The sequence below is a fragment of the Palaemon carinicauda genome, chromosome 8, assembly GCF_036898095.1.
Source record: "Palaemon carinicauda isolate YSFRI2023 chromosome 8, ASM3689809v2, whole genome shotgun sequence".
Classification (NCBI taxonomy): domain Eukaryota; kingdom Metazoa; phylum Arthropoda; class Malacostraca; order Decapoda; family Palaemonidae; genus Palaemon; species Palaemon carinicauda.
In genome coordinates, this window is record NC_090732.1 from 110,804,866 (window position 1) to 110,828,889 (window position 24,024).

Consider the following 24,024-nt stretch of genomic DNA (forward strand, 5'->3'; position numbering starts at 1 on the left):
TGCTGTGTTTCGGTCTCTCCACAGCTCCTCAGGTGTTCACCAGAGTGTTCACCCTGATTTCAACTTGGGCGCACAGGAACGGCATTCGTCTCCTTCGTTACCTAGACGATTGGCTGATTCAAGCAGACTCGGAGTCGACCCTTCTTCGGCACCGAGACAGGCTTCTGGATCTTTGCCAGGATCTGGGGATCGTGGTAAACCTCGAGAAGTCCTCTCTGCAGCCGTCCCAACGACTGGTTTATCTAGGCATGCTAATAGACACCAATCTCCACAAAGCCTTTCCATCAGACGACCGGATAGCAAGGCTGAGGAGGGTGGCGGAACCTTTCCTCAGGCGAAAAGAACTCCCCGCCCAATCGTGGTTGCGTCTCTTAGGCTACCTATCCTCCCTGGCCCGTCTGGTTCCAAACAGCCGCCTCAGGATGAGATCCCTTCAATGGCGGCTCAAGTCCCGGTGGAATCAAGGATCCGATTCCCCGGACATTCTGATCCCAATGGGGTCTCTGGAACAGACGGACTTGCGGTGGTGGCTGGCTGACGAGAACCTGCGGAAGGGAGAGAGTCTTCTCGTCCTCCCCCCGGAATTGACTCTGTTTTCGGACGCGTCAAAAGAAGGGTGGGGGGCGCACGTTCTGAACCAGAGGGCCTCAGGCCTTTGGTCAGAATCAGAAAAGTGCCTACACATCAACCTGCTAGAATTGAAGGCCGTCTTTCTGGCTCTTCAGCAGTTCCAACGGTTCCTGGCGGGTCACTCCGTGGTGGTGATGAGCGATAACACCACGGTAGTGGCTTATATCAACAAGCAGGGAGGCACTTTTTCACAACAGCTATCCCATCTTGCAGTAGAGACTCTGAGGTGGACCGAAACCCACTCGATAACACTATCAGCTCGCTTCATTCCTGGCAAGAGGAATGTGCTCGCCGACAGTCTGAGCAGGGCTTCGCAGATAGTGAGTACCGAGTGGTCTTTGGATCCTCAGATAGCCAACAAAGTCCTGACTTTGTGGGGTTCCCCGACGGTGGACTTGTTCGCGACAGCATTGAACTTCAAGCTGCCCCTGTACTGCTCACCAGTCCCGGACCCCAAGGCACTCTGGCAAGATGCTTTTCAGCAACGGTGGGACAACATCGACGTGTACGCCTTCCACCATTCTGTCTGATGAGAAGGGTGCTCAACAGGACCAGACTATCGGTCAACTGTTCCATGACTCTAGTAGCTCCGCTATGGCATCACGTGGAATGATTTCCAGACCTTCTGCAACTCCTGACGGAACTCCCAAGGGAGCTTCCTCCACGACACGAGCTTCTCAGACAACCCCACTCCGGTGTCCCTCACAGGGCCGTAGCCTCGCTTCGGCTTCACGCCTGGAGACTATCCAGCGTCTCCTCGCGGAGAGAGGCTTTTCGCAACAGGTTGCGGAGAGAATGTCTCGGCACCTGCGAAGGTCCTCTGAGGGAGTCTACCAAGCGAAGTGGAGAGTCTTTTGTGGTTGGTGTCATGGAAGGGGTATCTCTCCACTCAATGCCACTATTCCAGCAATAGCGGACTTCCTCGTGTATCTGCGAGAAGAAATGCGCCTTTCTGTCTCGGCAGTGAAAGGCTATCGCTCAGCCTTAAGCTTGGCCTTCAGATTGAAGGGCGTGGATATTTCTTCATCGCTAGAACTCTCTTTACTCATACGTAGCTATAAGCTTACCTGCCCCCAGTCGGAAGTGAGACCCCCTCCTTGGAACGTGGTTCGAGTCCTCAGGTCTCTCAAGAGACCTCCCTTCGAGCCATTACGCCAGGCCTCCGATCGCCACCTGTCTTGGAAGACGGTTTTCGTACTCGCCTTGGCCTCGGCCAAGCGAGTTAGTGAACTTCATGGTCTTTCGTACGACATCGCCCATTCAAGGGGATGGAGGGAGGTAACGTTCAGGTTTGTCCCTGAGTTTGTGGCCAAGACTCAGAATCCTGGAGTGCCGGATCCTCGGTTCGACTCTTTCAGGATCGCGAGTCTCCGTTCTGTAACAAACGACCCAGACCAGCTGCTACTATGCCCAGTGAGGTGTCTGAGGTACTACTTGAAGAGAACGGCTGCAGTCCGTCCTCATGTGCGTGCTTTGTTTGTGAGCACAGGCAGGACAAAGAGGAGGGTCACCAGGAACACCATCTCAGCTTGGATTCGAAGGGTTATCCACCATGCCCTGAATCCTGACCCTCCTCCGTCATGTCGCCCTCGGGCCCACGATGTCAGGGGTATTGCTACATCCCTGGCCTTCAAGAGAAACTTCTCTGTGACGCAGGTACTTCAAGCTGGGGTCTGGAAGCGTCAAACGACCTTCACAGCCCAATACCTGCAAGACGTGACCCACAGGAGCCTCGATACGTTCTCTATCGGCCCTGTGGTGGCTGCACAACAGCTGGTCTAACCTCAGGCTCCTTTTTGGACAAGTAGCAGTAGGTTGAGGGCGTTGTTACCCGGTCTTAGTCTGCGTGAATGAAAGAGTATGTCTGACCCTTACTTCTTTCTTCATTCTCCCCTCTCTTGGGGAAGCAGCATCCTGGTCCTCGCATAGCTGACCTCGACCTCTGCAGGTAACCCATGCTTCTTTGTGCTCCTAGTATTAAGCTTAATACTGTTGCGTCTCCCATACCCTGACGAGGTGGTATGGGGAACGTCCTATCCTAGAATTCCTATCTGAAGGTCTCAAGGTCAACTTCATAGGAAGAGTCACACTCTCCTCCTCACACTGCTTATGTAGGCCACTCGTTCCTAGCGATGCTAGGAACCTGTGAGGTACAGGGGCTCCCTCTCTCTAGTGCTGCTCACTGAGGGATCGAGCCCCCGGGCAAGCCGAAGTCAGTAAGGCTGGGGACTTTCCACCCTTCCTAAGGGGTAAGTCACCCTTTGTAAATAGCGGGGTTTGTATTTCGGTTACGGAACAAATGACAAATTCGAAGATAATTTGTATTTTTCCTAACCATACAAACCTTAGCTATTTACACATATGTGCCCGCCATCCCTGACCCCCAAGTCAAGTCCTACCTCTAAGTGAAGTGAAGCAAGTCACCGGTGTGTGGAGGGGGGAGGGGTAGCAAGCTACCCTTCCCCACCCCCCGCTAACTAGCGCGGGGGTAATTAACCCTCGTTAAAAACTATTGGCTCGTCATTTCAGCTGCGCTAAAAGTAAACCCTTTGTAAATATCTAAGGTTTGTATGGTTAGAAAAAATACAAATTATCTTCGAATTTGTCATGTTTGGGACTGGAAAAGTACTACAATGATAGCTAAGGTTTGGGGCAGGCTAGTATAGTCTAAGTGTGTAGAATATTACTCATCTCTACATTTTGCATAATTTCACCACCACTTTGGATCTGATGAAATAGATAAGTGGGAGATAACTATGCATGTACTATTTTATATAGTATATTACATAGCTAATTTTAGTCTGCAAACTTTACCTTACATCCTTATTATCTGTTCATACATTATTTTAAAACTTGATAATTTTAGATATTCTTTCTCAAAAAAACATCCTATCTTCAGGGGTGGATATCAAGCTGCCAGTAAAAATTTCAAGGAACAAGACTTAGATGTAGACTGCACTGGACGTCACTATATGATAACAGGTTAGTATAGTACTTCATTGCTGTTGAATGTCTTTTTATTCCATCGTGAATAAAATTTTATTGAAGGGATTTTCTTCAAACTAAAAAAAAGATCAGTTTGTATGTCTAACATTTTTAGATTATAAAAGTTGGCATATTTCTCTCTTCCTGTTTATGGTTTATTCTCATTACTGAATAACCATCATAAACTTCCATTTTATGGAAAATAACACTTGGAAGGTTTAAATTTCTAGAATGTTGTAGGGTAGTTCTACATTATAGTTTTGTTAACTCTTATCTATAGCCTTTTATAGTTTGCTGTATGAGGAAGTAGACAAGCTCTGTAACAGAATAATTGTATTATATTAAGAAATCAGTAAATTTCAAGTCACATATGCACAAAAATTACCTAGATATATCAGTTGTGTTCAAGGCACAATTTCTTTCAGAGTATTTAATGAAAGATTATTACAGACGTCATAACAGCTTTGCTGTATATCAAGAAACAGGAATTCTCAAAATCAAGAACTCTTATCCTTTTGGCTCATAAACTTTTATTTAGAACATTTTTAGGAATCAGAATGTTTTAGTCGGTCAATTAAGCAGAAAGGATCAGTGGTTACCAATGGAATACTGTAGTCTCTTCATCCTCAAGTGTGTCTGGTCATCTTGTAGGTTTGGGAAAAACTGATGATATGTATGTTTGTAACTTTAGTGAACAAGAAGTTGAATCTATATTGTTCTTCTGTTCAAGATCATCAAGCTTGGGAAGTAAAGACAATGTTGTAAAATTGATAGAATCAATGAATTTATGCATTTCCACCTTTGGTCATGATTCATCTAGTCATGAACAAGTTTTGGAACTCTCTAAATTAAAGGATGATTCTCATAGCTTCATTTTAGCCTGAGAGAGAGAGAGAGAGAGAGAGAGAGAGAGAGAGAGAGAGAGAGAGAGAGAGAGAGAGAGAGAGAGAGAGAGAGAGAGGGTGAGAGAGAGGGAGAGGGAGAGAGGGGGAGAGAGAGAGGGGGAGAGAGAGAGGGAGAGAGAGAGAGCGCTCTTCTCAGACAACTGCTTGGATGTATAATGCAACAAAACAATGTTTGTTATAGCAGCCAGGTCTTCTACCTACTGCTAGAAGACCTGGCTGCTTTTCTAGGTGCCAAGATGAAAAGATCTCAGAAGCTGACAACAATTTAAATAACATCATTAAATTCATTAAATTTATAAGATATTTAAAAGATTTATCTGCTTCTTTAACTGAGGCTTATAGATGACTTGAGTTTTGCATCATATTGGTTTGGATTTGGCTTTTAAGAAAATCCAGTCAGTGTGGAATTTGGATGGTGTACTACAATATTTGATTGGATCTAAATTTGAGCCCTTGTGTAAGGTTTCTTTGAAGTTGCTATTAAAATTAATTGCTTTTTTCTTGATTGTGGATCTTCTTAAAAGAGGTCCTAGAGTATATTAACACCCTTTCTTCCAGACATGTTCACACCTCAACTGGTATACTGTCAGATCCACCAGCCTTTCCATTTTTCATTTCATCAAGGGTACTTCTTATTTCTGTGAAGATATCTGAGACTGCGCTTACTCGGGGTCTCCCTCTTGTGTTATTCTTCTGGGATTTTCTTCATTTAACAGCTTCTCAAAATGTTCTTTCTATCTTACTCTTATACACTCTTCCCTTGACAACACTCCCCCATTTTGGACCTTTGTCTGCTTGATGTGTGTCAGATCTTTAGTTGCTCTGTTTCTGATTTTTGCTATTGTATAGATCATCTTCTGACTTTCTGATGTTTCTAAATTCTCATACAACTCATTCATTCCTTGTGTCTTTGCTCTAGCTACAGTACTTTTTGCTTCTTTATTTGCAATCTTTCATGCTATTTAATTTTCCACAGAATCGTTTCTTTCACACATTAAAATCAGTAACACTCTTGAAAAACTGTAAATCAGATATAAGATATAAAAGGAGACTTATGTCAACCTGTTCAACAGAAAAGAACTTACTTAAGGTTTGAACTTCTGAATTTTCACCAATTTAACTGCCGTATTAGGAAGATCATTCCACAAGCTGGTCACAGCTAGAATAAAACTTTTAGAATGCTGTGTAGTATTGTGCTTTCTGATGGAGAAAGCATGGCTGTTAGAATTAACTACATAGCTAGTAGAGTGGACAGGATGATACGGTCTGAGAATATCTGAGTGCAATGGATGATCTGAATTATAAAAAATCTTTTGCAACATGCATAAATAAATAACTAAATGGCAATGTTAGAGATTAATGTCCAAATCAAGAATAAGGAATTTAATAGACCACAAATTTCTATGCAACAAATTAAGAGGAGATTCAGCAACTGAAAACCAGACAGGAGAACAGTGTTGTACTTGAAACAAAGTACAGTACTGTAGAATGAAAAAATGAAAAAAATTCTTAAGGATAAACTGATCACCAAAAATCTTAAAAAGACTCAATAAGCCCATTTTTTGTGCAATTGAAGAATAAACAGACCAAATGTGTTTCTCAGAAGTAAATTTTCAATGATGAATTACACAAAATTTTAAATGCACTATGTACAGTATAGGTAAAGAGATATTGTCAATGCAAAGATCTGAATGTTGAGGAGCCAGTGTCCTCGACCTACTTACAATCATACATTTGAGTTTTGTTACAGTTCATCTTCATGCCCCAAGCACTAATTTTAGCTAGATCTCTATTAAAGATTTCAGCAACCATACATCTATGTTCAGGAGATGGAATTTATGTAAAAAGAGTAGCATCCTCTGAATATGCAACAAGCTTGTTTTGTAAGCTGAATCACATATCATATACTGTATACTCTTCCATATTAAGGCATTAGTGACTTAAGCTGACATTGGATTAGATTCCAGACAGGTGATGAAAAGTTTGGGTTAATTTCAAGAGGAATCTATTTTTGGAAAGTGTTGTAACACCAGTTCAGTGGTGTACCAATCAATCAGTATTTTACTGTGATCCCGTTATATTAAAAGAAATGAGGATGATTGTTGTTGAATTAATCATGATTGTTATTATTGTTGTTATTATGATATTGATTCTTATTGATATTATTGTAATATTTATTATTATTATGTTTAGCACCCTGTTTATTATACTGTATACACAAAGACCACTTTCTTCTTCACGCCCTCCATCTCGAACAAACACAGGCTAGTATTCTGTTCCCTGATGTAGACGAACCGCACGGTAAATAACCATTCGTGTGAAGACATGCTCTTTGACATGCGGAAATCTGCCGCACGGTTTCCAAAAGCTCTTGTGAAGCGGACCTTAATCACTAAAATAAGTACATAACGAACAAAGAGCATGGCAAGCTATTATTCTTAAGTCAACTTTTAGACTGAAGAGCAATATGACAGGCACAGCATGTTATTGCTCTTAGTTACTGGTAAGTGTCATTACTTTGCTATAGTCATTAGTATATTGGAAGGAGATAGACAGGGAATATCTTAATCTTATGGGGCTAACACTGACACTGACATTCCAAGCCTCTGAAGATGAAAGCAATATGAACACCAGGGGAGGTTCATAGAAGTAATGTAAGTATTTTCATAATTTTCTTAATTTACAGGGGCAAATAGTGGCATCGGGAAATGCATAGCTACTGAAATTGCAAAACGAGGAGGAAACATTCACATGGTGTGTCGTAACTCTACCACTGCTGAAGAAGCCAAGAAAGAAATTGTTGAAATATCTGGGAATGAGGTAAACATTAATCTATTTATTTTTTGCAATGGCAGTTGTAAAGTTCATGTTTGAAAAAAATATAATCCCTGTAATTAGATTGAATTTTTTCAGCCTAACCCCATCAGTTTACATTTGCCTAATCCCATTCTCACCACTCCATGACCAAACACGCATGCATAAAAGAAAAACACAACTCTCACTTGGATAAGCAGATCTTTGGACAACACACCTGGTGGTAAAAGTAGTAATTGACTCATTGGCCAGTCAGTTTATTAAACAAGCAACAAGTTACTTTTGCACTCATTATGCTCTTAGATATTTTATAATGTTTTGTCATAGTACATCGTTAATAAAGTAGTGTTAATGATCTTTCACTAGCCATCTCATATTTCTTAAATGCAGTCATACTTTAGCACTTGATCACTTCAGAATTGGTTGAATTCTGTTTTTGATGCATTTTGACAATAAAACTTGTCTTGAAATTTATCATTTTATTTAGTGATTAGTGAACATACTAGAAATTTTATGATTTGAGATGTACCGACATATGCCCATTCTAGCTGTAAACAAAGCAAAGGCTCTCCATCTCACTTTAGCTCTTAGCCCTTACTACTTCTACCTTGGTGACTGCTGAGGTAGCAGCAGTAGGGGATTCAGCATAGGAAGCTTCCTTTGTGGTGGATAATGGGGGAGGGTCGGCTGGGGCACCTTAGCAGTACTAACCAAACTCGGATGAATTCCTCGTCAGGCTGGGAGGAGCTAATAGAAGAAAAAATCCCCCCCCCTTTGTTTTTATGTTGCCTACCCTCCAAAATGTGGGGAAGTGCTTTGGTAGCAGCAGTAGGGGATTCAGCATAGGAAGCTTCCTTTGTGGTGGATAAGGGGGAGAGTCGGCTGTGGCACCCTAGCAGTAACAACCAATCTCGGCTAAATTCCTCGTCAGGCTGGGAGGAGCTAAGAGAAGAAAAGTAGAACTTTTTTATGTTGGCTATCCTCCAAATTTGGGGGAAGTGCTTTGGTAGATTTGTGTCAAACCCTGAGTACTCCCTTGAGTGTGAGTTATTCACATTGTTTCACTCTGGTAACTTTTCCCCAGTAACTTTGGGTATCATGAATTATTGGTTTATTACTGTACGTATTGTACTTGTTTTCTAAGATTTATTAGTTTTAGGTGTTTCTGTTTTTTTATTTTGTACATATTACTATTATTATTATTATTGGTATTACTGTAGTGTATTATTGTTATAATTATTGCAAGTAACATTATTGGCCTTATTTTCTAGTGGAGATTTGAAGTTATAACTTTTATTTTTCTTTGACTTCCATAGCACTCAAATAGGTTTTGCATATGTTACCTTACTATTTGCTGTGCAGTCTACTATATACTGAATTTTAATAGTATTAATGTTTCCTTTATTCTATTATGCAACTTGTCATAGTGTAGTGAGGTTAATTCCTTATTATAAAAGAATTCAAGTGTTTTTAAGCAAAGATTTAACTTTAAAAGGCATGACATTCTGATATTGTACAGTATCTATATGGTAGCTTAATCCTACCTGGCCAAGATTTAAAGTTATAAATTTCATTGTTCTTTGACTAACACAACACTCATAAATAGGTTTTGGATATATTACCTTAATGTTTGCTGTGCAGTCTGTTATATGCTGCATTTTAATAGTATTAATGTTTCCTTCATCCTATTATGCAACTTTTGTCTTTTGTAGTGAGGTTAAATTCTTTTTATAAAAATATTAAAATGTTTTGAGTGAAGATTTAATTTTAGATGCCATGACATTCTGATACAGTAAAGTACCGATAGGTTATCTTAATCCGACCTGGCCAAGGAGTTGTCTTGTAGGTCCTCAGCTTTTGAGGTCTGTATTAGAAAAAATATCCCCATGTCTATTCTTCTAATGAAGATTGAAGCTGACTGGAACATCCAGAGAATTTTTGGAAAATGTAATTGCACCTTTTATGATGGCCTGCTAATATTGTTTTCTTATACTAGTGTTCATTATTATTTGTGCTTGTGGCACTGAGTGATCACACCACAGCTGATACATATATCACCAAAGGTGCTGAAGGCAATTGTTCATCCAACTTTTGCCCAATTAAAAGTAAATTATCACTGTATCCTGTAGCAACAATTGCATCAGGGTAGTGGGTTTTGCAGAAGAGGTATTACTGCTATGTTGCTGCTCATGGGTGTCCTCTTCTACTATGGGTGGGAGCTTTTTGGAAGAGATCTCTCTCTCTCTCTCTCTCTCTCTCTCTCTCTCTCTCTCTCTCTCTCTCTCTCTCTCTCTCTCTCTCTCTCTCTCTCTCTCTCTCTCTCTCTCTCTCTCTCATTTTGATATGTTCTTATCATTTTCTTGTATTGCCAAAGAGATTTTCCTCTTTCATCTGTGTACACAGGTTACATGGAATTGCCTCAGGACACATACCGGTAATTTGTTTGTACTTGAAGTAGTGCTGTATGAACCATGCAATGTGACAAATCAATCAAGATTTGACTCTGTTGGGGGTTTGACACATCATCCGTGCTATCTCAGCATGGAGCATTTTTCATATCTGATTCTCATGTAATAAGAAGAGCATTTGTGCCAATGAAGTGCCTTACTATTAACATCACGATTCCTATTGTTTACCAATAATATGTGCTCTACAGAGCTTGTGATTGATTACATATGCAATGTGCAGCAAACCAGGTGCTTTGCTTTTTTGTATTAGTCGGTAGGCATTGGACCTTACAGTGTCTTGCTTTTAACTACAATTTGTTCCGTAACCGAAATACAAACCACGCTATTTACAAAGGGTATTACTTTTAGCGTAGCTGAAATGGCGAGCCATTAGAATTTTAACGAGGGTGTATTACCCCCGCGCTAGTTAGCGGGGGGGGGGTAGGGGAGTGGTAGCTAGCTACCCCTCCTCCCCCTCACACACAGGTGAATACTCACTTTCACTTTTGGCTCGGACTGTGACAGACGTCTCTGTCTTGGTCCTCGCTTGGCAGCCATTATCTGTTTTGTCTTTAATCGCTTACTTTTCATTTACTCAATATATATGTAAACATGTTTTCATGTTTGTATATATATTTGAGTATAGAAATAAGTAAGTTTCCGTTTCAGATGTGTGTGTGTAGTGTACGATATCTACGTGGAGGCCTCGGCAGTTAGGCCACCACGGCGTATTTTTATGGGTGGCGATCGAGTTTGACTTATGTCTTTCTCTCTCTCTCTCTCTTGAGGTCGTTCACCCTTTTACTACGTGTTACTACGCCCTTGTAGCCTAGCTTCCTTTCCGTGTGGGGGGTTGCTACGCCGTACATTTGTCTCAATTAGTTATGAATCTAATTGTAGTTGTTTTTTGTTTTTCAGCTTGTAGAACGATTCCTTTCGGGGTTTTCGTTCTTTCTTTAGTGTTCATTCATTTTTAAATTACGTAATTACATAGTTACATAATTATCATTGTTATAATTCTGTTTTGGTTACAGCTCTCCTTCCGCGAGTGTAAGTGGTTGTGAGGGCACGTGCCTGTTGTGTAATTCTTGTTCCTTTCCCTTGGGATTCCTCTTCAGAGCCTTCCCGGGGGAATGAATGTGTACTAATATTACCGTATATACTCGTGTAATGTTCGATTTTTGAAGGCCTATTTTTCAGTTAAAAAAGTAAGGGTCGAACATTACACGAGATATATATTTGAAAAAGTAAAAACTTCTGGCCTACCGGTAGGTAAACGTAAGCTAGGCCTACGTGAACATTACCCTAGGCTATGCTACCTACCAGTAGGTAATCGTAGGCTATACTTACACGTATATAAGGCTACCTACCGGTAGGTAAACATAGGCTAGGCGTATGTATACAGTACTAACCATGTTCATTTAACACCAGGCATATTATTAGCATGGATTTTATTTCCTAAACCATATTGAATAGTTTTTTTTCCGCTACGAGTAATGACTTTACCATAACGCAGCAGGCATGAAGCTAGCAAACAGTCGGGTTGCGTATGTTATAACGTGATATGGTTAATGAAAAAATTATGCTCATTTTATTTTACTTTGTATGGTATATTAATTGTCATTAATAATAAACCGCAAAAAATTTTCTTAATTAAATCCACATTTTTTTTTCTCCAAGTTCGAACGCTAGTTTCGGTAACTCCAAACATTTTTATGGCTTGAACGTTATTTGTTTCAGCTGTAAATTTTTTATATTTCTCGGTAGACATCTTGATGGGTTATGAGTAAATTCTTATTCATATATATTGTGAGGAAAAAAATGATTAGCATAACGGGTAATTATAATCAGCGTAATTACCTGCAATTACCGGTAATGGTAATTTGTTACTCAGAACGATGAACTAATTTTGTTTGCTACTTGTAGTGTTTGCTTGATTTTGAAAGCTATTAGGCGGGTGATGATAATCGTCTGTTTACAACTAAAGTGTTCGCTAGAAAATGTGCGCTGAATACTCAATTGTTATTGTAAACAGATGTTAGTATTTAGGTGTTGTTCTGATTTGTTTTATACATTTGTTTGTCGCACTTAGGCATAACCCTTACTTTGTTGGTAATTATGGTATGCTGGAGATAAAAGACCTCTAGCCTACTGCCAAAATCAAGACTCGAACATTACATGAGGTATATGATGAATTCATGATTTTGAAGGCAAAATAAGGGGGGTCGAACATTACACGAAGTCGAACATTACACGAATATATACGGTATTTGTTTTATTTTTTTACAGTTACCGATCTAGTTCATTTCTGTAATATAGCAACGGTGTGAGCTGTCTTGTTGAGTCCTGGGGATTCGGCTGTTGCTGCCTCCCCCCTTGTATTTTCGTCAGGGGCGTGTCTCCTTCTACTGGTAGTACTCCCGTGACGACGGACAGCTCTCCAGTTCATTTTAGAACACTCAGGAGGCTTGCCTCCTTGGGCGGATAACTTTCCTTCCGAGGGAAGTTTTTCCTGTCCAGGCTTGAGTTTTTCCCCTTTTTGGGGGGTTCTTCTCTGCCTATTTTTTTTTTTTTTTTTTTTTTTTTTTTCGTGCGACTATGCTCTTGGTGCTGAGCGGTCGCACCTGCAGTTTCGCTCAAGGGGCTGGGCAACTGCAGGAGCTCCTCTTCGGAGGATTGCTCCTTTTAGGTCACTGGCTGACCAGTCTCTTCCACGAAGTGTTTCTCTTTCGTTCGCGAGAGAGTACACTCATAGAGACTCCTCTTCGGAGGTTTCTTCTGTTGCTGTTGCTGTTGGCCTCCCTCGCCGTAAGGCCCACCGTCCGCCTCGTCGTAAGGGCCTCTCATCTCCCTATAAGGGTGCTTGAGGCGCCTTTTTGGATCTCTGTTTGCAGCCTACAACTCCTTTTTCTCGATCTTCCGCCTTGGTGCAGATGGACAGCAGTCTGATCTCGTCTTCCGACGGGCAACGGTCTTCCCGACGGACAACGGTCTTCCGACGGACATCAGTCTCCCGGCGGACAACGATCCCTTCGGGGCAAAGGGTTGCCCCCACGGGGGTTCTTCCCTTGCATGTCAGGGTTTCCCTGCGCGCCCTTCTGCTCATCAGCGCTCTCCTGTTTGTCAGCGCTTTCAAGATGATCTTCCCTGCGGTTCCTGTTGGTTCCTGTTACGCGCCCTGTTCGCCCTCGCGATCTAGAACTTCTGTTCAGGTCGGGGTCAAGGACTCTTCTTCTTTGCGCAGGCTTCCACGCGTAGCCTTCTGCTCGTCAGCGATCATCAGCTCGTCAGCGATCATCAGCTCGCTAGCGATCATCAGCTCGCTAGCGATCATCAGCTCGTCAGCGATCATCAGCCTGCCAGCGATCATCAGCTCGCCAGCGATCTCCGGATCGCCCACGTGTGTTACAGCCGGCACGCCAACGTTCTCCAACACTTCTGAAGGAACATGGTTCGCCAGCTACTAGCTCACCTGCGCATGCTGATCGCCATCGCGCGACCCTCAACTGCGGATGCTGATCGCCATCGCGCGACCCTCAACTGCGGGTGCTGATCGCCATCGCGCGACCCTCAACTGCGGGTGCTGATCGCCATCGCGCGACCCTCAACTGCGGGTGCTGATCGCCATCGCGCGACCCTCAACTGCGGGTGCTGATCGCCATCGCGCGACCCTCAACTGCGGATGCTGATAGCCATCGCGCGACCCTCAACTGCGGATGCTGATCGCCATCGCGCGACCCTCAACTGCGGATGCTGATAGCCATCGCGCGACCCTCAACTGCGGATGCTGATCGCCATCGCGCGACCCTCACCTGCGGATGCTGATCGCCATCGCGCGACCGCACACCTGCGGATGCTGATCGCCATCGCGCGACCGCACAACTGCGGATACTGATCACCATCGCTTAACCCTGCGCATGCTGATCACCATCGCGCGACCCTCAACTACGTATGCTGTTCGCCATCACGCGATCGCCCACCTGCAGATTCTGTTCGCCATCGCGCGACCGCCAACCTGCGCATGCTGATCGCCATCGCGCGACCCTGGCATGCTGATCACCATCGCGCGACCCTGCGCATACTGATCACCATCGCGTGACCCGGCGCATGCTGATCACTGCTCGCGATCGCTCACCTTCGCATACTGCTCGCTAACGCACGATCGCTCACCTGCGCATACTGCTCGATCATCGCGTCGGCATAACACAACGCGCCATCGCCAACCTGCGCGTTAGCGCTCACCAGCTCACCACTGATCGCTTGTTGATCCATATCGCCAGCGGTCCTCCTCGCCCATGCGGCAGCACGTTTCCTCGCCATCGCGCTAACGCTTGCGTTTGCCGCCTCGGACTCGCTCTCATCCACCTGCCCACCCTCACGACCGCTCGCCCGTGCAACCGCGCGACCGCTCGCCCGTGCAACCGCGCGACCGCTCGCCCGTGCAACCGCGCGACCGCTCGCCCGTGCAACCGCGCGACCGCTCGCCCGTGCAACCGCTCGCCCGTGCAACCGCGCGACCGCTCGCCCGTGCAACCGCGCGACCGCTCGCCCGTGCAACCGCGCGACCACTCGCCCGCGCGCCCACACGCCCACGTGCCTGCACGTCTACGCTCATGCTCTCCAATGTTCGCCCACGCGTGAACCAACGATTTTTTCCATCGCGCAGACGGATGGTGTTCCGTCGCGCGAACCTACAGTGTTTCTTCGCACAAATGTCGGCTTATTTCTTGCAGTATCCATTGCTCGTCTATGGGTTATCGCTCGCCGACCACCAGGAATTCCCGTCGCGCGAGCTCCAGGGCTATTGCGACCACGATTCCCAATGGGGTTTTCGCAGCATGACCAGCCTGGCGAGTTCTTCTGGAGCGTATTTCCAGAACACTGCCTCACCCCGTAAACACAGAGCATGGCACTTGCAAGAATAGGAGAAACTTAAGGGAGATCTGAGCAACACTCCTCTATTCCTGAACCTGGGTTAGCCCTTCCCCGTCATTCCCTGGAAGGATTTTTGGCGGGGGGGGGGGGGGGCTTTCCGTTCGAGATTTCTCCATCGGACAAGGGGTGACTGCTTACCTCTTCCTCTGGGAGCTTACCAGGTTCTTTCCCTCCTCGGTTACGGCCCGAGGTTTGGTTCAAGGAAGCTACAAGGGTACTTTCCTCCTCTCGAGCTCAGGCACCTTGGCCTTTCGTCGTTAAGTATCTAACTTGCGGACAAGCTCGATGTTGTACCATCTGGACGCGCTGACTGAGGGCTTCCTTCGGGTGTCTCATCTGTGGAGGTCGACGACCTCAGACACCCTTCCATCCTTGAGAAGAGTTTGTTTGTGCCCAAGGACAGAGACTTAGACAGCTGCTGTGCGGAGTAAATCGACTTCCGGTTTCACTCCTCCAAGGCGCTTTCTTCCAGACTCTGCAGGGCTCCAGCGCCCTTTTCTTTCAACCACGTCGGCCTAAGTTATCGGCTACGACAACTGGGACAAGGTTCCAATTGCAGTTTCCTCCTGTCAGGAACAGAGGGCACGGGAGACTCCCCCGGGGGGGCATAGTCCTAAAAGGAGTTCACGAACTCTAGGATTGCAGGTTTTTCGCTGGGAGGATGCTTAAAGTTACTCATCCGAATGACAGCTTCCCGATGCCCATTCCCGCACAATCTCTGTGAGTAGCCAAGGATATCGCGCCTGCCGTCTCTGTCAGCGAATTCAGTGTCTCTGAACCTCTATGCCATAGCGTCAGCAGAGTTGCCCGGTTGGGCAGAATGATCCATACCTTAGGCGAAGGTCTTCCTTAGGATCATCGACGGCTTCACCCCCGGCCCCCTCAGTCGATCCTTTCTTGTAAGGAAGGATCTGAGAGGGGATGTCCATAGTCGACCTCTCAGCCCTGATCAAGTTTGTCGAACAAACTTCGGCCAGCGTAGACCAGCAGAATCGATCAGACTGGTAACGAGGCGACAGGACTCCTTAAACCCTGGATCGTAAGGACGGGTACTTTCAGTTTCCATTCCATCCATCTTCCAGGGTGCTCGTCGAACTCAGCCTAGACTGCAAGTATTCCTGCTTATGATGCAGTGTGGCTATCCCGCCGTGGCATAGCAGGTTTGTTTCCCCAGAGAACTCTCCCTGCCTTCCTCTTGGCCGCTCAGGTGCAGGCTTCCGCCTCCTCTGCTGTTTGGAGGGCTGGTCAACTCCGGTAGGCTCGAGTTTCGACCTTCTTCAGCGCCGGGACAAGCTTCCGGATGCTTACCATGAGTGTGGGCTCATGGTATTTTGCTTGGAGCCTTCTCTTCCTCTGCCTCAACATCTGGAGTATCTGGCCATGATATTGAGTCAACCGCCTTACCACATTGGAAACCCCGCTTCTCGTCCGTCCAGCGAGGTTAAGCAACGTCGGTACTTGGATGGGTAACCACCTGGGGACGCCAGATTCTGTTACCACATCCTCCGAGCCTTCCTTTCGGTTGACTGTGGCAAGACTGAGGAGAGTCGCAGTACCTGTTCTCAGTCAAGCAGAGCTTTCAGCCCTACCTAGGAACGTTTCCTAGTTCTTCTTTCCTCATTGACCCATCTATAGTCCGAACGGTCGCCTCAGGATAAGTTCCATGTGGGGCGATCCAAGTTCCGGTGGCTTCAGGCAATGTTTAACCGGACTCCCTGTCCCTATGGGACCAGCGTAACTATTAGACCTGCAATGGGTGTTGACCTATGGAGCCTCTTGATGGTAGTGGATATTCTCGTCCTTTCCCCACATTCTTGATGCGGTTCTCGGACTCGTCAAAGGAAAGGGGGGGGGGGGGGCATGTTCCGGTCCAGGCCTATGGTCAAGACCTGAAGGATACCTCTCCATCATTCAGGCAGGCTTAGGGGCCTTAGTCTGGCCCCTCTTCAGATCCTACAGCTCCTGCCGAGTCGCTCCGTTGCACGTCGACTTCATTCTAACCAGCAGGGGACGCATTTTCACACCTTCACATCTTGCAGTAGAGAGGCGGAAGGTAATACGGGATGATGGAGATTCTCTCAATACCACCATCGGCTCTCTCATTCCAGGCAGGGGAATGTTTCTCTCAGACTATCCGAGCAGAGCTTCATAGAGAGAGTGTACCTAGGGGTCTTTGACCTTGGGTAACCAGCAAGTGCTGGTCTAGGGGACCTGATCGCGACAGCTTGGAACCTCAAGCTTCCGCTAGTCTTCCCCCCAGTCTCAGACCCCGAGACTCTGGCAAGATGCATTCCGGTGATGGTGGGACAACTTCGACGCCTGCGTCTTCCCTCCTTTTTGTCTGCGGACAATGGGTCTCAACAAGACCAGATTGTCTGTCAACCTTTCAATGGGAGAGCTCCACTGGGACTATGCGCAGAACGGTTTCTGGACCCTCTGCTTCCCCTGACGGAACTCCCGGGAGAGTTTCTCCCACAGCGCAGACTACTCAAGCAACCACACTGCGACATCTCTCCTGAACCGGGGCGTCGCTTCGGCTTCATGCCTGGAGACACTACGCTTCCTCCTCTAGAAGAGACAACCCGCTACAGTCGCGGTACGGAGGTCGCGTCATCTGCGATAGTCATCCACAGGGGTCTCCCAGGCAAAGTGAAGAGTCTAAGGTGGTTGGTGCCGTGGGAGATATACCTCTTCCCTTGAGGCCTCTTCTCCAGCAATAACGGTCTTATTGCCTTTCGTAGGGAGGAAACTCCTTTCCGCTCTCGGCAATGAAACCTGTCGCTCAGCCTTTCCCTGACCTTCAGGCTTAAAGGAATAACTTTTTCCTGCCCACTGGATCTATCCTCGCTCATGCGAAGCTACGATCATCCCTGCCCTAGTCGGAGGAAGACCTCCAACTTGGAGCATGGCTCGGACTTTTAGTCCTTTAAGAGATCTTCTCAAGACCCTTTTACGACAGGCCTCGGATTGTATTCCGCCTTGGGTCTTCTGCTCACTCTGGCCACGGCCAGTGTGTAAGCAATCTTCTTGGTCTCTTACTACTCCCCCCTTTCTAAGGAAGAGAGGAAGGCAACATTCAGGCTCGCTCCTGAGTTGTTGGCTAGACTCAGAATCTGAGGGTTCCGGCCCTTCGGTCCGATTCATTCAAGATTTCGAGTCTCCATTCTGTGTCTGATGTCCCAAGACCTTCTCTTTCTTGCCAGTAAGGAATCGAGAGGTTAGCGCTGGGAACAGCTGCAGTTTGTCCTCAGTTGCAGCCGATTTGGGAACACAAGGAGGACAAGGGGGGAGAATCACCAGTATACCTCTTCAGCCCGGACTCAAGGACATTCATCTCGACCTGTCTTCAGACCCTCCCCCCGTCACGTCGCCCTACAGCACGATGTTGGATACATCGCAACGTCCCTCGCCTTCGAGTAATACTACTCTGTGACGCAGGTGCTACAAGCTGGAGTCTGGAAGCGTCTGATGACCTTCGCAGCCCGCTTCCTGCAGGGCGTGACCCACAGGAGTCTCAATACGTTTTCTATCGCTCTGTGGTGGCTACACAACAGCTGGTCTAACCTCAGGCTCCTTTTTGGACAGGTAGCAGAAGGTTGAGGGCATTGTTATCAGGTTTTAGTCTGCATGAACGAAAGAAGTATGTCTGGCCCTTACTTCTTTCTTCATCATCCCCTCTACGGGGAAGCAGCATCCTGGTCTCTGCATAGCTGACCTCGAACCTCTGCAGGTAAACCATGCTTCCTTGTGTTCCGAGTATTGAGTCAATACTGTTGCGTCCCCCATACCCTGACGAGGTGGTATTGGGAACGTCCTAACCCAGAGTTCCTTCTGGAACTCCAGGTCAACTGCCTAGGACGGGTCACACTTCTTCCTTCACACACAAGCTTACGTAGGCCACATGGTTCCTTGCGGAGCAAAGAACTTGTGAGGTGCAGGGACTCCTTTTCTCGAGTGCGACTCACTCGGATTCTGAGTCCCCGGGTAAAGCCAAAGCCAGTATGGCTGGGGACTTTCCACCCTTCCTAAGGGATAAGTCACCCTTTGTAAATAGCGTGGTTTGTATTTCGGTTACGGAACAAATGACAAATTTGAAGATAATTTGTATTTTTCCTAACCATACAAACGTTAGCTATTTACACATATTTGCCCGCCAGCCCTGTCCCCCAAGACAAGTCCTACCTCTAAGTGAAAGTGAGTATTCACCTGTGTGTGAGGGGGAGGAGGGGTAGCTAGCTACCACTCCCCTACCCCCCCGCTAACTAGCGCGGGGGTAATACACCCTCGTTAAAATTCTAATGGCTCGCCATTTCAGCTACGCTAAAAGTAATACCCTTTGTAAATAGCTAAGGTTTGTATGGTTAGGAAAAATACAAATTATCTTCGAATTTGTCATGTTTCCCATGCCTACCTGTTTCACTGGTTATAGGTGATATGTAATGTTTACTGATAGATACCTCTTATTGAATTACTTAAGTTACATGCAGCACATTCTTCATTAGTCTCTCCTGTAATAAGCAGTGTGTAGCATAACAACATATACATGTCATTACATTATTCAACATTATTTTTTTAACTCGCCTGTAATAGAGGATGAGCAGCTTATTTAGCACCAAAGCTCACTCTTGATTACTTGATAGTTGGTGCAGTATGCCAACTTAGAAGTTTGCTGTTGATTAATGTTATGTGGTCTTTCATCCAGCCACCATGGCATGCTGTTGTCTGATAAAACCCTCTCTCCCACCTGTCTCTCATGTGATCAATAGCATGCAGTGCCTCAACTACTGGTCTGGCTGTTTATAATGTAATTCTACATACCTATCTTTCCCATAAAAGATGATACCCTATGATGTTCTTTGAAAGACATAGTATATAGCATGCGGTATTTCTAACACTGTAGCTGCCTGATGATTACATAATTTCATATGCTTACCCTACCTATGATGGGTCATGTGCATAGCTACTCTGTAGAATTCTGGGTTGTTAACCTATGACATTCTTGTGTGAATTAAGGCCTTTCACATCTGCATTTTATCTGGGTCAGTGATGTGTGAACCAACCGAGGATAGGAGTACTTTTTATTACTAGTAGTGTCTCCACATTTTTTTCCTGGTAGAAGAAAGGCCCACTTTGTAACTAAATTACAGGCTCTGATCCCAGTAATACTTTTAGTGCCATAGCCATTCAGACTTCTTTGCCCTTACATCACAGTTTTAAGGCAGGTTGTCTCTGTGCTCTGCCTTTTTGAACATCTGCAAATAAGGAAATCTTTGTTTCAAACATACTGTAGTACAGTCTTCAAAAACATTTATAATGTAATTCCATCATCTCCTCACAAACAGTTTGGGATATTCAACGACTTAGCTTTCTACACTGAATTATAATTCAGTCTCAATAAGATTGATTTTTTGTGAATAATGAACATAGTTTTTTATATAATAAAACAATTTTTTTTGTACAGACCCATCAATCATATTTTGTAGAGTCTGCTTCCCATCCATAATCATCTTGTAATTGTAACCTCATTTTACATAACACTTTATGGGGTTGTTGGAAGAATAGCTAAGAGGTGAGGTGGCTATAGTGTTGCTGGAGAGAATTGCTTCATCTCATTTCTCTGTTATAGACTAAAGGCTGGGTTAGGGAAACATCTTGGACTACAATCGGTGGATCAATCTTCTTGATAGGTTTATTTGAAAGATTTTATTTATAATTACTTTGTAAGTATTGAATACCTTTACTGTATTAATAAAATTCATTACTTTTCAAATTATTTTCTTTCATCTTGAATGTTGTTTGATAATGATTGATTATTACAGAATGTTTTTGTGCATATATTGGATATGTCCCAGCCAAAAAGTGTGCATCAGTTTGCTAACGACTTCGAAAACAGCAACGAAAGCCTTCATGCTTTAGTAAGTGCAGTATTCATGTAGTTACTATTTTTTTTTATTTCGTTTGCAAAACTTGAATTTTGAGTTGAATTATACTTTTCCAATTTGTAAGGTGTATGATACTTTCTCTGTGAAAATAAGTGACAGTATTTGCATTACTGTTTGTTCCACCTGTGGCTCTTCCTTATATGCACTGTGCCTGTGCTTTGCATGTTGATACATTGGGCCGGGTACAAGAAAGACAAAGTTTCTTTGTTATTTTATGCGGTATTGGATTATTTATTCTAGCTCCTAACAGGAAAGTGCCTTTGGTACCACAAAGCATCCTGACCCAAAATAATTCAACAAGGAATGGTATCATAGGAATTTTTCAAACTAAGAATTAGAATTATATTTAACTTTCTGTTTAATAGAGCATAACATAATAATTTTTTTAACAAGAATAAATTGGATACTGTCCAAATAGTGAAGTTTTTTTTCTTTTATAATTATCCTTTCATTAATTGTTTCTCCACAGATAAACAATGCTGGGTGTATGGTAAATCAGCGGGAACTTACTGAAGATAACTTGGAGAAGAATTTTGCCACCAATACTCTTGGTACTTACATTCTCACAAGGAGCTTGTTACCTCTTTTGAAAAAGTATGAAATTAAAGTCTTCCTTAAATATTAAGTAATGAATATAGTAAGGTATTTACTATTTTGTCAAGCTTTATAGCACAATAAATATAATATTTCCAGTAGCTGTGAGTGCTTACAATGGGTTGAAGTTACAGTATTTGACACCTTTCCTTAATATGGTAGAATTGTTTTTAGAATTCTTTCCTTTTGTTTATTTAAAAAGTGTTTGATTTATTTTGATAGGAGGTATTACACCTGTGAATAGCCTTTAGAGTATTTAGACATAAGTACACAGTTTATTTATTTTCTATGAACCTCCCTTGAGATGTTGCTTTTCTCTCAAAGTGGATTAAATGTCAGTGTCTACCCTAAAACTAGAAATTATCTCTTTCCTTTCCTTGATAGTGTTCCTGCCCATCTAGTGCAGTTTTTCTTTCATTTCATTTGTCGACAGGTTCATGTGAAGTTTTACCCTTGCTCCAGACTGTAATATTGGTTTTTCAATATTAATCTTACCCGATAATCATGTAGCTGTCAACTCCGTTGCCCGACAGAATTCCACGGAAGGGATACGCCAGCGATCGCTATACAAGAGGGGGGTGCACTCACAAGTGCCACCTGTGGCCAGGTACTGCAGTACTTCTTGTTGACACCACCTCAATTTTTCCTCTGTCGTGCTTCCGGCAAGACGTTCATGGATACGCTTATAATTTTGGAGTCTTGTTCACGGTTTTTGGTGAAGTATTGCTCTAAGATTTCAGCTTTCGCTATTCAGGAAGTTTTATTATTAGCTTAGCTAGCTTTTGGAATTAATTTGATTAATTATGGTGACTAAGAGAGTATGAACTCTCTTTCACCTTTAAATGGCCGACCCTTCCCTTAGACGGAAGTGTTGGTGTCTAAGAGAGTATAGACTCTCTTTCTTAATTTTGCTTAACAAAAGTTATAGATTTATTTTATATCTCTCCGCCTTTTATAGGCCTCTTCGATTAACTTCCTTTTTTATAAACTTATTAAAATTAATTTTTATATTTGTTTATATTCGACCTTTCCTAATAGTAGGCGGTCTTTTCTTGTACCGAAGTTTCTTAACATTGAGCCCGTCATTTCGGTTTTACCTGTTAACATATTATGCTATTTTAATGTTTTTGAAAGAATTTCTTTGATAGTCTCGTACTGTTTCAAAGTGGAACTAACGATTTGTTTTGTCTCTGCAGTTGTTGACGTTCAGAACGTTCAACTTGCACTCTATCGTTACGATAGAGAGAGAATTTTCACGGTGTCACGTTGCAGTAAGAGTAAACCGTTTCTAGCGTTTTGTTCATTCTTTCTTAGCTTAATGGTTTTAATTCTAATAAAGGAACTTTTTATTTGGGAAATCTTTCAGTTTTTTTCCTTTAACAATAATATGTTTTAACGATATATATGATTGGGCTCTTCTCTCAGGTTCTAAGTCAAGAGAGAGAGAGAGAGAGAGATAGAGACGGAGGGAGAGAGAGGAGGATAAACGTTTCGTTCAAGCGAGTAACGTTGTTATCGTTTTTGCTCTTCTCCCTAGTCTCTTTAGGGGAAGAAGGTAAACGTTTCTAGAGTTTTATTCTTGTTCTCAAGCTTTATGCGGTGAGAGATTTTAAACGTAGTTTATTTGATCTAGTGTTTAGTCTCTTTCCAGCCACTGAATTATTTATCTTTCATTAGATTTTTCTGTTACATTGTAATTCTGTTTTCGCAATTTTTAACTTTTAAGGAAGGATAGAATTGCGTGTTTCAGGTACAAACCACTTAAAGTTTCGAGTTCAGTGAAATAAGTGCTAACAGAAAATCAAAAGTGATAAGTGATAAGCGCAAAGTGTTACAGTGTTGCGTTCGAGGGTTCGTCTGTTCGTGCCAGTTGTTCGCCTAGTCTGGGACCTCTTACAAGCTCCCAAGCCCAGGGGAGAAGTAATGTCGAAGGACTTATGGGTTCAGCAGGCCTTGATCGACGAACAGACGTTTTTCCCTCCGTGGTTTCGGGTGTATCTACACACGTTGCCGACGTGATCACCCCACCCACACAAAGACGAGAGAGCCCTTTCTTTCCTCGTCTGCGGTAGAGGTTTCTCGCAGAAACCATGGACCAATCTTGCAGCTTTTAAGTGCAAGTCGGTCCCTTCCGCACAAGTCCAACTCCTAGGTGTAGCCATTAGCACTGGGTCAGTTCGGACTTGCTGCAGTACGACAACTGCACACCTCCCAGAGAGGCAAGGTGGTATCGCAACAGGCAGTAACTCTGTCTGTTGCCGCACCAGCTGTTTTAGACCCTCAGTCTCAACGGACAGTAGCTCCGTTTGTTGTTGTCTTTCTTAAACTCTAGTGGTCTTTGCTGCAGTCAATGCAGTCTCAGCTTGCGGTGTTGATGCAGGAGTTTCAGGCAGAGGTGGTTAATACACCTCCTCCTGCGAACGCTCCTCCTCCTCTGCGCAGTACAATCTGCCAGACGTATGAGGTTGAGGTTCCTCAGGCTACCTCCATGCGTGAGCTGCCGTGTTGGGAGTTGCCAGTTACCAGCGTTGTGCAGCAACCTCCACCTTCCTTAAGGCAACCTCAACAATGGGAACAGGAGTCTTATGCCTTACATCCTCCTCTTCCTTTGAGGCAAGAGTTTCTTGCAGTTAGACCTTCTTCGAGGCAACAACCTCTTGAGGTACGACAACCTCTACCATCCTTGAGGCAGCCACCTCAGCTCTCGCAGCTGCTACCTCAACTTTCCTCAAGGCGAGAGCCTCAACTCTTGAGGCTAGCACCTCAAGAACC

At 44.3% G+C, this 24,024-nt stretch overlaps 1 protein-coding gene across 1 annotated transcript in view; it reads left to right on the top strand.

Moving 5' to 3' along the window:
* LOC137645830 (dehydrogenase/reductase SDR family member 12-like) overlaps nucleotides 1-24,024 on the top strand; it is a 73,012-nt gene that overhangs the window by 17,549 nt on the left and 31,439 nt on the right. The window contains exons 2-5 of the mRNA XM_068378807.1: nucleotides 3,530-3,612; nucleotides 7,207-7,340; nucleotides 20,536-20,631; nucleotides 21,128-21,252. Coding sequence (XP_068234908.1) covers nucleotides 3,530-3,612; nucleotides 7,207-7,340; nucleotides 20,536-20,631; nucleotides 21,128-21,252 — 438 coding nt within the window. The remainder of the gene's footprint in view (nucleotides 1-3,529; nucleotides 3,613-7,206; nucleotides 7,341-20,535; nucleotides 20,632-21,127; nucleotides 21,253-24,024) is intronic.